Consider the following 15,067-nt stretch of genomic DNA (forward strand, 5'->3'; position numbering starts at 1 on the left):
TTCGTATTAATTATTACTTGGATACACACAAAAATAATAAATTCAGTTTATTTATGCTACCAATTCACAACAATGTACTCTGAAAGCATATTACAAGTCAAACAGAGGGAATAATTAAATTAATTCAACAAAATAAAGACAGATTCAAATTAATTTATCAAATTCAGCTGATAAGACTAATTGATGAAAAATGATCTTAGTGACCCAGTTGATTGCATCAAATCATTGACTTGGTAGGAATCCATCCAGATACGGCATGTGACAATAGTGGAAAGGAGCACTCCTCCTTTTAACAGGAAGAAACCAGCTGTAGAACCAGAACCAGGCCAAAATGCTGAGGACAGACACAGCTTAAGCAAAATGTAGGCACCTTACTCTGTTTTAAAACTGTATTCTTTTTTTGTTTTTGTTTTTTGCTAAAAGTAAAAACTAAAGTGCTTTTTTTAATTTAAAGAGTTAAGTCTCAGTCATCCTTCAGGGTGTGTTTTGTTCATGTTTATGTGCTACAGGGCTGATATTCCTTTCTGTACCAGATGTTTTAATGTCCATTAAATACAATTAAATACATATTGATTTATTTTGAAAAAGCCACAAAGAAGTGAGAACATCCAGTCCTGATGGAAACTGAGTCCATGCACTCGCTTTATTTGCTGACATAAATCCGGACATGTAAGCGACCTCACTGCAAACACAGATGAGAGGTTCCATCTGGCCTCAAAAGAAAAGGGCCGTTTTAAAGGTTGATTTATTCAATCAACAGTCCCCATGAACAATACATTAATCTTTATGCTCTTATAAAGGAATAAAGCTTCACAAATCCTCCTAATCATCCTTTCAGTATGTTTTTCTCATTCTATTTTTCCTCATTTCAGGACTATCCAATGCTATCATTTTACCCTTTCAGCTCTCTAGATGCAAACTAAAATTTTTAACATATAGGTTTAAGATATTTTTTTATTTCTTTATTTCTAATGCATTCATGTTTTTTTTTTGTTTTTTGTTTTTACCTTTTACCAAGACATGGTGTACTTTATCCTGATTTAACCACAAACAAATATATAAAACTTTAAATGTCCAGCTTACTGAAAACTTCTGCATGAGTCAGTTTATCTATTCTTTGATTTATATACTGATTCATATGTCATCAAAATAGGTTATGGAGAGGAATGGATGATATTATTGTGTCATACAGAGACACCTAGAGGTGGAAAATATAAAAGAAAATGCCCAATTACTTTATTGCTTTATGAAAACAATGTTTTCTGTTAGTTTAAAAACAATTGAATATCGGTTTAGACAGTGCATGAGATTTTAAAGATCACATTGGTCAGCAGGATAGTCATAATTGTTTTTTTTTTTGCGTGCAAAAACGATCTGAACCTCTCAATATTGCTTAGTAAAATTGAGGGAATTACTCTTTATGCACAAAAAGAACACAACAACAACAGAATAAGCAAAAGACAAAGACTCCTCAAGCATTTTTTATATGAACACAAACAAGACAATTTTTCTTACACACAAAGAAATATGTGTTATGTTTTTGACAGGCTGTTTTAGTAAAGCAAAAATTACCTAATAGTTTTTCAAAAGTTGTGAATTTTCTGATATTCAGTCTGACGGAATAAAGTTAGTCAGAAGGTATGATCTGATTTGTAAATGAATTGTTTAACTTTTACACAAGCAAAACACTTTGCAGCAAACTGACATGTGTCGAACAGGCAGAGGGAGGAAGTGGAGGTAATGTAAGTCAAGGTTTTTGGTTAAAAAAAAAAAAGAAAAAAAAAGAACTGTCAAACTAACCAAAAGCTGCCAACAAAACCTCAGCTGCAGGCTAAGAGATTAAATCATATAAATTTGTTTGACTTTAGCCACCAGGGGGCAGAAAATAACTGAAAATGGTTCAATTTGAAATTCACTCTAAACTGAATATCACAGGAAGTTTTGACATTTATAAAAAGTGTTATTGAATTCTTTGTATATTCTGGTTTTTTCTTACAGTTTTTGTATTTTGTCATTTTGCTTATGTAGTTGGTTGAATTATTTTGCTTAACTCTTGGTATTCCCTGAAGAAATGACTCTTACATATGCCTCTATGTTTCCATTTTCTATTTGTTTTTTTGGTTGTAGCGTTCTCCCCACTTATTGACACCCAGATTAGAGATGTGTTGAACCACCTTGAATATATTCCCCCTTCTAGTGCACCAGTACTGTGAAAATTTCAGAAAAAAATCCTTCATCCTGCAATATCTCCAAATATCTAAAGTTTTAAAGGCAGAATAACATGTTTTTCAGCAGTATTAGACACATTGTTACATTGTTATAGTCAACCAACCACAAATTTCTTTCATTCAGGAGCCAACCTTTCATGCCTTGCTTCTTAGTCAATTTTTTGGGCATGAATCTGAGGAATAAACCTGCCTAGAGTAGACTTTAAAACACTGTCAAAAGTTTTTTTTTTTTTCAATTATCAGTAAAATCAAAAAAATGTCACCACTTATAAAGGAAATGATTGAAAGTATTCTTTTATAGTGTTCATGTTATAGTTTGATATTCTAACTGCATGAAAAATTAAAGTTGTTGCACAATATTTTCTTTAAGTAGACATTGAAATTTGCTAATGACAGGAAAACATGTCATTTTTGATGCTGAGTGAAGAGTGCTTGGTTGTATTCCTTCAAACAGCACTAATGTGATGTAGTAAGCTGGTTTCCTGAGGACAGCTTGTACATGCTCTTAGCACAAGCTGGCGTGTTACGTTTTAGTCCATAACAGTCCGTGCAGAAACCTACACTTGTTACTCAAGAGCTGATTTTTGCAGCTTCATTTGTCCCATGCAGGGAGGCTGATCTTTGCGCATTGTGAGCCAGCTCCTCCTTTTGGCCCTCACCGATAGGAAGTCATGCTTTTAGCTTTCCATTCGCCATAATTAAACCCTCCACCTGGTCTTAGAACCTGTCATCTGGTCTGACTTTCTCTCACTGGGTCGCTCGATTGACTTTTTCCACACATACATCATGACACATCCGAGCTCAGCTGTATCTCATTCTTGACTTCATCCTATATTACATCATCTATGCAGGTCTTTTAGACTGTTTTCATATTGATCACTTCAGTCTGCTCGATTCAAATCCCCAGAGCGGCATTAAAGGTGAGCAATTGTTCTTGTTGGAGCTCCTAATTGAGCAGCTGTATTTTAAATGGAACGTTACCCAGTGTAAACAGTGCAAAGTGTTTTAAGACACCAACACTATAAGTGCAAACAGGATGCTTCCGTATCTGAAACATTTCTTAGTCACATAATAAGCTGCTTTGATAAATCTCTCAAGCGTGCCCAAAGTGTTCCAAAAGTCAGTTCAAAGAAGCTTTTCTTCATATAATACAATGGTTAAACATTAAAATGCATATTATGTGCATGACAAATATTTAAATTGAGGGCTGCACAGTGGCACAGATGATGGTATTGTTGCCTTGCAGCAAGAAGGTCTGGCTTTGAACCCCAGAATATGCATGGAGTTTGCATGTTGTCCTTCTGCATGAGGTTTCTTTTCACAAATTTTCCTTCGTTTGTTTCAAGCTCAAACCATCTGGAGTGTTTGCGGTTGCAAAGCTTAATCTTTGTCTCATCTGACAAAACATAAAAATAAAATAAAATGGCACATCCTTACGTTGGCGATGGAAGTACAGAAAATGACTTGCCTCCTAAATAACAATTGCATGAAGATAATCTCTAATGGTTGTTATAGATATTTGGTGATAAATGCTATTTCATTTCTCTATTAGTGAGCTTTAGAGGTTCTTGCCACCTCCCCCTAACATCGTCCTCTTTGATTCACTTGTGAATATTTTCCAGGGTGCAGCGTGTTTGAAGCAAACTGGGTGAACTTCCCTTGAGTGCCCATTAGCCTGAGCTTCCTGTTTCTCTTGTGTGAGTGAGTCTGTCACCCTCTGAAGTGTTTCATTTGACGCTTTGTGACAGAAAGAGGGGCTGAATGGGAGCTGAGTCAGGGGATATCAGCGGGTGTTTGAACAAGCACAAAGAACAGGTGGCAGACAAGGCACCGGGACGTGTGGCTGTGGGGGTTTATATGCCGCATGAAGTCCTCACCTTCCACCTGAACTCTCTGCAGCCTGACACCATCATCAGCAGCTCTGATTTAACAAATTCAAAGCCTGTTTAGACACCTCATTCTTCATTCCCGGTGTCCCCATCAGCATCGACTCGCTGCCATTACATGCCCTCTTCTTTCCCTTCCTCTGTCGTCACTGGACAAGCAGGAGACGGCTTCGAAGAAAAGGTTCATGTCATCGTCTGTGCACAAAGTCTAAGCGTAGGCCACATGAGCCTGACATCAGGAATGAGCACTACGTCTTTTACTGCTACTGTAAACACAATGATGGAGCAGACGGTTTACACTGGGATCTTCAGATATGAGTATGCGGGAGGAAGAAATTTAAAGTGTACATAACTTGTCAAAAAAGATACACGCTCAATATTTAGACCTACAGTTTTGATTATCACAATTCACTGTAGAAAATTTAAGTAATGTCACAACATTTGTACCCATTCAGAGCTGAAAGTTGTTGAAAATGCACAAGTTAAACAGCTGTGTGAAGTCTTCTCCAGCAAGGCCTGGAAGATTCATCAAGAACCCAAAAACAATGTCTCATTCTTATCAAATCGCTCATTTTAACAGTTTTAGTCTGAATCCTGGAATTGGCAACTAGAATAAGTTCAAACACCACCCAGGAAATAAGCAAAAAAAAAAAAAAAAAAAAGTATATTCCATGTAGTCAGCTGACAGAATCGTCTGGTCACATGATCTTACTAAACTATTACTTACTTGCTGGAAATTTCCTAAACCTGGAGTAGCTTGGCAGCAGATGTGGTAGCTAATCTGTGTTGTGTTTACCACTGTGGACTGGTGTTCAGGGAATTTGAACTTGGACCAGCCATGCGGGGATTTTGCCAGAGCTAAACCTAATTATCTGGCACAGGGCTGGCAGCACTCCTGCCAGCTTGCCTGCTGTCCTCACCTTGATCTGCCATTGCTTTGGCTGCAGCAAAAACAATCTAACCAAACATACCAAACAACCCACAATCTTTTCAGTATTAAAGAAGTGGCATTATGTATTTTCCAGCACATAGTGCCATTTGATAGCACAACCAGAAAATTATGTTACAATCCATTGTTATAAAAATCCTGAATTTATCAACCGATTTGATTTTGTAAATCGATGCCTTGAAATTGGACCTCTGTCTTTTTAAGAAGCTCCTGCTCTTTCTGAAACTCTGCCTTAAGCGCGTCATCATAACAATTCTCCTCATAATGATTTTAACAATCATTCTTAGGAGTGTTGGACTGAGAAGTACTTTGAATGATAAGCTCAGCAGTTCCACCAGGTGTTTGCTATTTACTGCTGCCGCTAGTAGCAGTAAACAGCAAATACCTGTGGAGTGGAGAAGAGCATTTAATTGGACATGGAGGTGAAGGCGCTTGCTTGTCAAAGGCAGGACAGAAGTCACTTCTGTCGAAGAAGAATATGAAGGATATGCAGAATTTCTATAGTAAATACAAGGACTTGTGCAAAGCTGTTTCCTTTGAAGAATCTCTGATTGGTAGACATGGATTATGGAGTATTCCATGTCAATGAAACAAGTAAAGATAATATCAAAACCTCAACAATGTCTAATTGGGGGGCATCGATACAGTCCTCAAAGCAGCCATCTTGGGTTCACTTGTTGACCTCGAGACATTTGATGCATGTCTTCCTCCCTCCTCCATCTCTGTCCATTTATGTCTGGTAGCTGTCAAAAAAGGCCTTTAGAATGATTACAATCTTTAAAGAAAAATAAAGTCTGCTTGGGTACTGGTTTTATTTGTATGGTAAGGAAATGTATAATGTTACAAACTGCAGCATCAGTTTATCATTCAAGAAGGCGATAAAAAACATTTTCAGTTCATTTAAAAATAAAAATTTAATGTAAAATGACTTGCAGAAAAAAAAATCCAACATTTTCTTCTGTACTGCACCAATAATAATAAAAAACCATATTATATACAATAATAAGCCACTTGAAAAATCAGGTGTGGCATTAAACCATAACTTGTACAGTTTCAGGTAGTACGTTTAAATACAGTTATAACTGATGCAGCTTTCATGAGGCTTCACTGATTCAGTGCTCTTTGGTGAAAGTGGAAATGTACCAGCTGGCTACGGGTGCACATGATCATGCATGCATGAAAAGCTGTACCGTGTTCTCCATGCGTGTTTGTGCACACGTCCATGGCCGATCTGCAGTTTGCTTCGGCGGAGCTGAAGTCGTGTTGGTTGGTGTCACCACAGATTGAGGACTTGTTTACAGAGCAGGTCTTTACTCCTGCCTTGTGTGCAGCTTTTTCATTTCGTGTCACAGAAAATCTGCTCGTAATTCAAACAGAAGCAGATTTTGTTCCTGAGTGCGTGCTGTGGGGTACAACTTCTTTGCTCGACTGGCTTAAAATCTGTGGTTCATAACAAACTGCTTACAAATGAACCGGTCACATTTCAGACCACTCTTTTTCATTTTCTAGACTTACATAACAACTGTAGCGACACAGCAGACTCATTTTTTACATTTAGCGGCAAGCGTGTGATTTATTCTATTATTTTCCTATCCTTGACGACTAGCAGATTAAAAAACGTGAAATTTCTACCAAATATGGAAAAGAAAAAAAAAACAACACCCACTTTAATTTTGTCAAATTCCTTGTTGCAAAGATAAATAAACAGTCCTTTTGCTTGATTTACTAAAACAAACAACTCCAGGTCAGAGAAGACAAAAAACCATGAAAGATCAGATCGTTTGGAGCCCTGTGAGAGAGCTCCAGGGCTGACTGGCAACTGTCCACGGCCGTGGCTGGAACGCAGTGCTGGCCCCTGGGGTTTGATGTGCACCGAGACCGTGGGACGACGGGTGTTTTGGATTAATGGGGGGGAAACACCAGGTCACGAGGGCTTTCTGTTTCTGCGAGGTGACAAGTGGGTGAAGTCTCGCTGCGAGCGTTTGTTGTTCCCACTGTAGAGAGACGAGTTGGAGGCGTTGGTGGGGGCCTGATGCTGGGGCAGAGGCCGGGGAGGGTGCAGCGGCCCCCCTCTGAGCAGCATGATGTCCCGCACGACGCTGCGGAATGGCCTGCTGACGAAGCAGTAAAGAAAAAAGTTGACAGCCGTGTTGAGCATGGCCAGCATGTTGGACAGGTCGTAGGCCAAGTGGACACGCCAATCCTGGTGAACTGAGGAAACATACAGGTGGTAGATGACTACAACAGTCCGAGGAGCCCACAGAACTGAGAACACAGAGGTGAGCGCCAGCAGCATGGCCGTGGTTTTTCCTAGGCGGCGCGGAGGCCCACGCTCCTCTTGGCAGGGCTGCTGCCTCTGCCTTATCCTCAGCTTGCGGATTATTAAAGAGTTCAGCACCAAGAAGATGCTGCATGGCAGGAAGTAGATGATGGTAACATGTGTCCATATGAGGACTGCGTCCAGCACTGAGGGATGGTGGCTGTCCCTCCACACGTCTGACCACCAGAAGAAAGGTACGCCCGACGTAAGCGACAACACCAGCACCCCTGCAATGATCTTCCTGGCCCGTGCCGGGTAGCTGATCTGTCGGTGGAGCAAGGGGTGGCACAGCGCCACGTACCGGTCCACGGTAAGGGGTACGGTGGACCAGATGGAGGCGTGGTTGGCAGCAAACTCTGCGGCACTGACCACGTGCAGCAGGACGGTGGGGACGTCGCGGTGAAAAACAGCCGTCTCTAGCAGGAACCCAACAAAGATGATGAAGAGCTGGGAAAGAATATCTGAGCCTGTCACTGCTAAGAGGTAGTAGTACAGAGGCTTCTTGGTGCGGCATGCCAGTCTGCACAGGGCCACTGCTGTGAGGATGTTTACTGAAACATCAAACAAAGACAGAAGCAGGAATGTCATTATTTCAGCCACAGAGCAAGAGTGTCCATCTACGGCCCTCTTGGCCTGGTGTCTCACATGTTTTAGTCAAGTTTCTTTTCAAAAGAAATACTCCTTTTGCATTGTTTCAGTCCATTGTAAAAATATTACTGGCATGTTAATGGGTATATCACCTATTCATAGATTTCTTAGTGGAACGAAACTCCATATTATTCTCTGCAAATTTGCTTGTTTGTGGATTTCTTGTAGAGCGCATCTACAACATTCAAAAGAAAACGCAGCATGGTGAAATACCTTAGTGCAACTACTTGACACAAAGCTGGTAATAACAAGTCTGGGGATGTAAACTTCTGTGGTAGATGGGTTCCACTAAGCACATAAATGCATACTAAGGTATTTTTGGTGTTTTACCTATTAAAATAGGCAGCTCTAATTCTTTTTAGGGAAGCTTGAAGTATTTGTGGATTTCAGCTTAATTTTTCAGCTTTATTTCTCATTTTCAAAAAAAGGGAAATTTCCTCTCGTTTGCTAAAAGTCGAACCCTTTCCTTGACTGTAGATTTACTTACCTTTCAGAACAATTAGTAAAGTGAACTCAGTGGTCACTGATACCTCTGCCTGTTTTTAGGATTACTGCAAATCTCCTTCAGATTGGTTCCAAAAAATGTGTTTTACAAGGAGGATGCAATGACTAAAGCACGTCTGTCATATGCTTATACCATATACCATGGGATGATATAAGCAATTCATTAAAAAAAAATCTAACAGTGGTTGACTTTATTAATTAATTAATATATTTGGCTACGATCACAAATATGCTGTTGGTTCTTATGTTGGAAGAACCAACAGCACACACCATATGACCACCAGTATATTATCTAATTGACCCATTAGCACCAGTAATTTGCCACTAATTCACTTTTCTATTCATTCTCTAGTTATGCCTTTAATTTACATAGGAACTGTGAATTAGGCGAACAGTATATACCTGGTACTCCCACACAAAGCAGAACACTGTAGTAAATGACCGGAATGAAGCCAAGGACACATTTGGATCTCTGCAGCTCCTCTGGTTTTAGGTCCAGCTCCTCGTAGCTGGACGCTGTAACATTAGGCCAGTCGATCATGGCCTTTGTGCTTCTTCTGAAGAGCAAGACACCAAAAAATACAAGTCGAAGAAAAATGAGTTTAAATGTTAAAAAAAAAAACAGCAGAAAATAGAAGTATAGATTATAGATTCTCTTAGAAGTCCTTGTAGCAGGATCAGTTGTAAAATCATTTTTGAAAGCTAACTTTTAATATTTGTTGTTTATATATCTGCTGTCATAATTTTTGAGCTGGTAAAATGTAAACGTACTACAGACTCATTAGCTCATATAACAATACACTCTAAAACCATACTGAAGTTGCTGTCCTACTGTCTCTACCGGACTTCTTCTGTTGCTGTTCTGAGCCACAAAGGGAGCCTTTAAAAAAATGTAACAACCATGCACATGCACATATACACATATGCAACATGCAACCTTTAACAAAAATGAGCAATAATCTGAAATCTATGTCTGCCAAGTGCATGAATAATTTTGGTCTTAGCTGTAAAAAGTGCAAAGATTACAGTGGAAGTTTTCTCTCATGTCTTTCACTTAGAAAACTCCAAAAATTTTGCATAAAATGCTGGTTTATGCTGATGAGATTTCTGAAAGATCTCAGAGAAACATTGTTTGCACAGCCAAACAGCCTCACATATGAACAGTGTCAGTCAATGCACTCATTCAATTAAACTGCAGGTCCACAACAACAGATGGGGCTGACTCATTGACCCTATTAACCTCCTGTTTCTCAATATATACTGCTTTTTTTTCCAGTTTGACCTTTTCACCTGAGTGTTGTTCGCCCTTTCTTCATCAGCCAATCCAGGACCTGCTCTCCTAATTTTCTTCATTCATCCATGTCAACCAAATTTGGACTGTATTATCTCTCAGCCATGTGTGGATGCACAGCAAGTATAAACAGCACTTTAAAGTCAACACATTCATAAAAGCTCCCTCCTGAAACGATCAGGGCAATCACCACTACAAGCAGTTTGTCGTATTTAATTAATGCCATCGTAGAGGTTGTTTATGTGCCAAAACCCCTGCACAAGCACCGGATGACTGGCACGTTTGGTGCCTGTAGAGGTAATTTGATAACAACACCAAGAGGCATCGAATTGCTTTGTGGATGGCTGCTTTATTTCATCTTGGCATCAGCAGAAAGGCCTGAACCCAACTGCAGTTATGAACATTAATGATATTCATGGCATATAAAAAGAACAGGTCAGCAGGAACAGGACAGCTTCATGTCCTCCTGAAATTAGTTTCTCATGATCTGCAGGCATTCTGCAGTAGAGCCACTGGTCCTTAACTCTGAATCGATCCGGCTTTTCAGCTCCAAAAAGCTCCCATTCACAGGCACCGATCCTCAATATTTCCTCAAAACCTAAGGTTTCTTAACTGTTCTATTGCAAAGACCTTTAATGATTTCCCAAACTTGTTATGAGACATTTTAAAACTACAATTATTTTTGTTAAGCATTGATAGAGTTCTAGTTAGCTTTAAGATTTCACATGAAGCAGGAATAATTTTGTTACAGTTTCCTGCATCTAACTCATCTTTTTTTCTGACTGCATCATCCCAAAGCTTCAAATATGTGCAGAGAGACTTACTAACTGAAAGATGTTTATTCTTTGCATCTAATTTTATTGTCAGTGTGAAAGGTTTTGCCATCTGAGGGGGAATTTGAATGTTTTGTTAAATTCTGCTAAGTGAGCAGAATATAAAAGGGTAATTAAAAAAGGGATCAAATAAGTTAAAACTCATTGTTCACTTTGTCCACTTAGATCTGCTCATCATCTGTGTGACACTGAATGCCCATGGATCATTGCTATATTAGTAATTTGATAAAGCTTTGGTAATTACATTTTGACTTTGAGTTTTTGTGAAATTTGTTTCTCTCTCTTTTTTTTGCGATATGTATGCAGTTTGATGGAGGAGAGTATTTTTGTGTGGTGCAACCTTTCAGCCCCAACCAACCAACCTTACCCTTTGAGGGAAAGGTTGCAGGGTTACCTATTTCCTGTTTCAATACCACTGTGTAAGTGATATTGAAACACACATATAAACAGTGTCAGTCACCAGTACACAAAGTAACAGTCACAAAGACACAGATAAGCAAGCATGGTGTGGAAGAACTTGACTTAAATGTAGACAGTTGGACATAAACAACATGGAGCTCTTCCGTTGCACTGATTCGCTTTATAAAATAAAATCATTATGATATTGTGATCTTTCTATGTTATTTAAAGCATTAAAAAAATGGTAAAATGAGGATTGGTTTCTTTCAAGCTTTTTTTTTTTTTGTCACGCAGAAATAATGTCTCTACGGCTTTAAGAAACCGAACAGAGGAACATCTGCAAGGTCAGGAGGAAGGGACAAAAACACACCGAGACATTTACGTAACATTCATCTGACCAAAGCTCCAGAACATGACTTTCGGTTACTGTTTTGTCAAGACTGAACTCTCACAGAGACTTCAATCCGGGACCATAAATAGCTGCCATATCCCTGAACTTTTGGAGGAAACGAGAGCTTAGGCTCGTTCCAGTTTCTTGCTTTTTTAGGCAGTTTGTGTATCGATATAAACCTTCTCCCATTTCACTTTTCTTTATCTAATAGCATGAGATAAGATGTCCTGTTCAGTATAAATAGGCGCACACGACTCCCGCAGGAGGTGGAATGTGTGTTTGCAGGGATACATCAACCCTGCATTGCGTGACACAATGTGCCACAGTCTTACAAACAGCATGTGACATCTGTAGTCCTGCATGACATCCCAGATTTTCTTTTACTCACATTTAAAAATAGTAATCTTTCTGCCTGCCATCTCAACAGTAAAAACAAAGTCATTTAAGTTTTAGTTTTTGAAAATAATCAAAACGGATCAAATGATTTTATATGGCATGTCTGCTGCAGAAGTTGACTAAATTTCCGTCCTATTTTTTAAAAAATTTTTATTATTTTATACACTGGTTTGCAAACAAATTTATGCTGTTTACATTTCTTCACATTAAAACCCCAGACTACTAATCGTAATTGGGAAGTGGAAGGAAAATGATACAGGACCCTCAAAATGTCTCCTGCAATTCCTGTTTCAGGTCAATTCAATCCGATAATATAAACAGAGTCAAGACCAATTATATAAATTCCAGTTTGATTTTAGATATAAAGTGCAGTGAGGCTCAGTTTTACTCTGGCAGTTGTTACATTTTAAAGAATCCAAGTTGATTGCATCTAGTCACTGACTCTACAGCTATCCCTCTTCCTTAATGAGCATGTAACAACAGTGGACAGTTGATTGCATGGCGTCGTCAGCTTGTAGCAATTCTCCAGTAGTACCATACTCTGTGGAAGAAGCCATCTGCAGTAACCAAATGGAGGTTTGAGTGGACAAAGTACGCACAATAAAAACTGTGACAAACTGGTCTAGGAGTATTTTCTATAAGAAAACCTTAAGTGTTAATGGCAGCATTAGTAGCTTCATTTAGGAGATAACTACAGCTAAGCATACAGGGTTGAGTCAGTAGTAAAATCTATTCCATGAAGAGCAACATACACAGTTAGAGGCAGGAATAGCCCCATCGGGTGTTTTATACTGGAGCGAGACAGGGTGAAAGTGAGAAAGACGGAGCTAAGTGGATAATCTGTCGAGAGGGAATAAGGTAACAATTGCTCAGCTAACTCCAGAAAGGTAAGACAGCAAAGTAGAAACAATGAATGACATGTAAAGTCTATGACGTGAACAAAACAGAGACAAGAAATGAGATCAGTGACAGTGATGACCACAGAATACACATTTAGAGGGACTAAATGTGGTGAGTCTATGTTGACTGCACAAGATTTCATTTATGGGAAAATGTTTTTGAAGTTAGTAGTTATAACATACAAAATATGACAAGTTGGAATCCCTAAAGATTTGTCTAAAACATTACTTTTCTTTTTATCCGTTTATCCAAGAGTCCTGCCACTCATCAGAGAAATACATTTTGGAATATTTGTATCTCATTATGAGCAAGTGCCCCAGCAGAGTTTATGAATAAAAGACTTTCTCTACATTTGGAGCTTAGCTTGAAGACTTTTACTAACTCAGCCTGTGAAGACACCTGATCTGTTTCCTCACGTGCCTCGGCTCAGTCCCAGAAATGGGAAAGATGATCGCCATGGACGAGAAGGTTGTGAGGCTGCTGGCTAAACGTGAGACAAAAGACCTGCAAACTCTCGTGGTGATCAATAATCCTGCAGACCGGCCAAAATCTCCCTTATCTCAGACGTTTCCCTGGCATCTTCATTCCCGAGAGTGCTGCGGATTCTGGAAGGAGAGATCGACTGTTTTCACATCAGGTGTGTTTTATTATGTCATTCTCCAGGCAGCTGGATGTGTTGCACAGGCAATAAAACAACTCAAAGTCTCAACAGAATCATCTCCACCTCTCAGCAGATGAGTGTTTGAACAGATGAGCTCCATCAGATCGGTGGGATGGTAGTTACTGACAGAAAAGTTTTTTTAGAGATGCAGCTGGAGGCTGCAGGACGCGGCTCTGCAGGGGGGCTTCGGAGCCCCGGATGACGAACCAAACTCTGCCTGCACGCCTCTCAATTATTCATCACCTGAAACAACAGTGCTTTAAGACATTGTGTGCTCCCAGCCTAACTGCACAGCAGCTGGTGTTTTACATGACAACAGTGCTCGTGTCTGTAAGAGTTTTGGAGGAAAGTGAAATATTTATTTATGTATTATGGGGAGAAGAAGAAGAAGAAGAAGTTGAAGTCCTGAGAAAATGAGCCGCCAACAGATGACAGTGGGAAAAAAAAATGTCTGTGCAGATTGGTTACTGAGTTGGATGCCAAAATTCTGACCTGCGGTTGGAGCGCAAAAGATGAGTGAATCCAGAAGTACTTCCTGACACCAGATATGATGATGAATGGGTTTCATGAAAAAAAATGTGAGGGTAAAATAACAAGAAACTAGTCCAAGTCAACTTTTAAAACTGAGATAATGCAGACCTGCTTTCTTGAGAAACTTACGATTCAAAAATTTCTCCCAATCCAGAAAATCATTGAAGTGTAAAAGCCCGGATTGTACTTCAAAATTAATATTTTAAACATTTATTAGCATGAGTTTCCGATCTGCTGTCTTACCTTCAGATCCAGTTTTCAGGGTTTTTCTCTCCTCCTGGATCACAGCAGGTCCACTTTAGCGTCGCTCCCCCCCAAACGCTCCTTCAGAGTCCCTGCTGGAGGACCAGTAAGGAGACAAGGAGGAAGCTGAGGACGAGGAGGAGGAGCAGAGGAGTCCAGGCAGCTGGTACATCGCGGCAACAACTAAAACTGAGGGAGAGGGGAGAAATGAGGCAAAAGAGGAGCGAGGGTGGGAGGAGGAGACTGATGTGTGAAGAAGGAGGGAACGGATCTGATGAAGTGGAGAAAATGAAGGGAAACCACACTGAGCCTGACAGGGGATATAAAGTGGTCATTTTTCATGCTCATGGATCTAATGGGGATTTAGACTGAAGTGTTTTCATGCTGGAAAAGCGACAAAATAAATAAAGTCAGAGCTTTCAGACCAACTCTGCAGCCAAATTCTAAATTATATACCAACCTCATTCAGCTGAATTATACAACACTGCTGAGAAAATCTGGAGGTCTGACCAGCAGTAATTTGAGATGGTATTCATTCCATTTCTTTTTTTTTTCTTATTTGAATTCTGATTAATCATGATTCTTAAGAAAGAAAAAAAAAGAAGAAGCAATACAAATGAGCCATTTTCCCACTTGCATTTTTTATATCTTTCCCTGCAATATGACTTTTTAGGATTTATGGAGACTTTTTTTTTTTTTCTTGGATCCTGTGGTCTGTGGGTGAACTTGCTGGACAGTTTGACCTGGGCAGGTTGGCTGTTTTGAATCAATCTCTTCCGTGTACTGAAATTGCAAATTTCTAATTGTTTTTTAAAACCCTTATAAACTTCTAGCAAAATTCTTTCTCAGGGCCTCAAACAACTTCGTCAATCTTACCACAGTGTTCA

The 15,067-nt window shown here is 39.4% G+C and overlaps 1 protein-coding gene across 1 annotated transcript; it reads right to left on the minus strand.

Annotated features, from left to right (window-relative positions):
* Positions 1 to 5,856: 5,856 nt before the first annotated feature.
* Positions 5,857 to 14,697, minus strand: gpr142 (G protein-coupled receptor 142). The gene is made up of 3 exons (XM_008437163.3): positions 14,181 to 14,697; positions 8,938 to 9,092; positions 5,857 to 7,934 (listed from the first exon to the last, which is right to left on the minus strand). The coding sequence occupies exons 2-3, from the start codon at positions 9,074 to 9,076 to the stop codon at positions 6,988 to 6,990; spliced, it is 1,086 nt and encodes a 361-aa protein (XP_008435385.1). The 5' UTR covers positions 9,077 to 9,092; positions 14,181 to 14,697; the 3' UTR covers positions 5,857 to 6,987.
* Positions 14,698 to 15,067: the final 370 nt, after the last annotated feature.

This window comes from Poecilia reticulata, chromosome 19 (assembly GCF_904066995.2).
Source record: "Poecilia reticulata chromosome 19, P_reticulata-male-v2, whole genome shotgun sequence".
In the NCBI taxonomy this organism is placed as follows: Eukaryota; Metazoa; Chordata; class Actinopteri; order Cyprinodontiformes; family Poeciliidae; genus Poecilia; species Poecilia reticulata.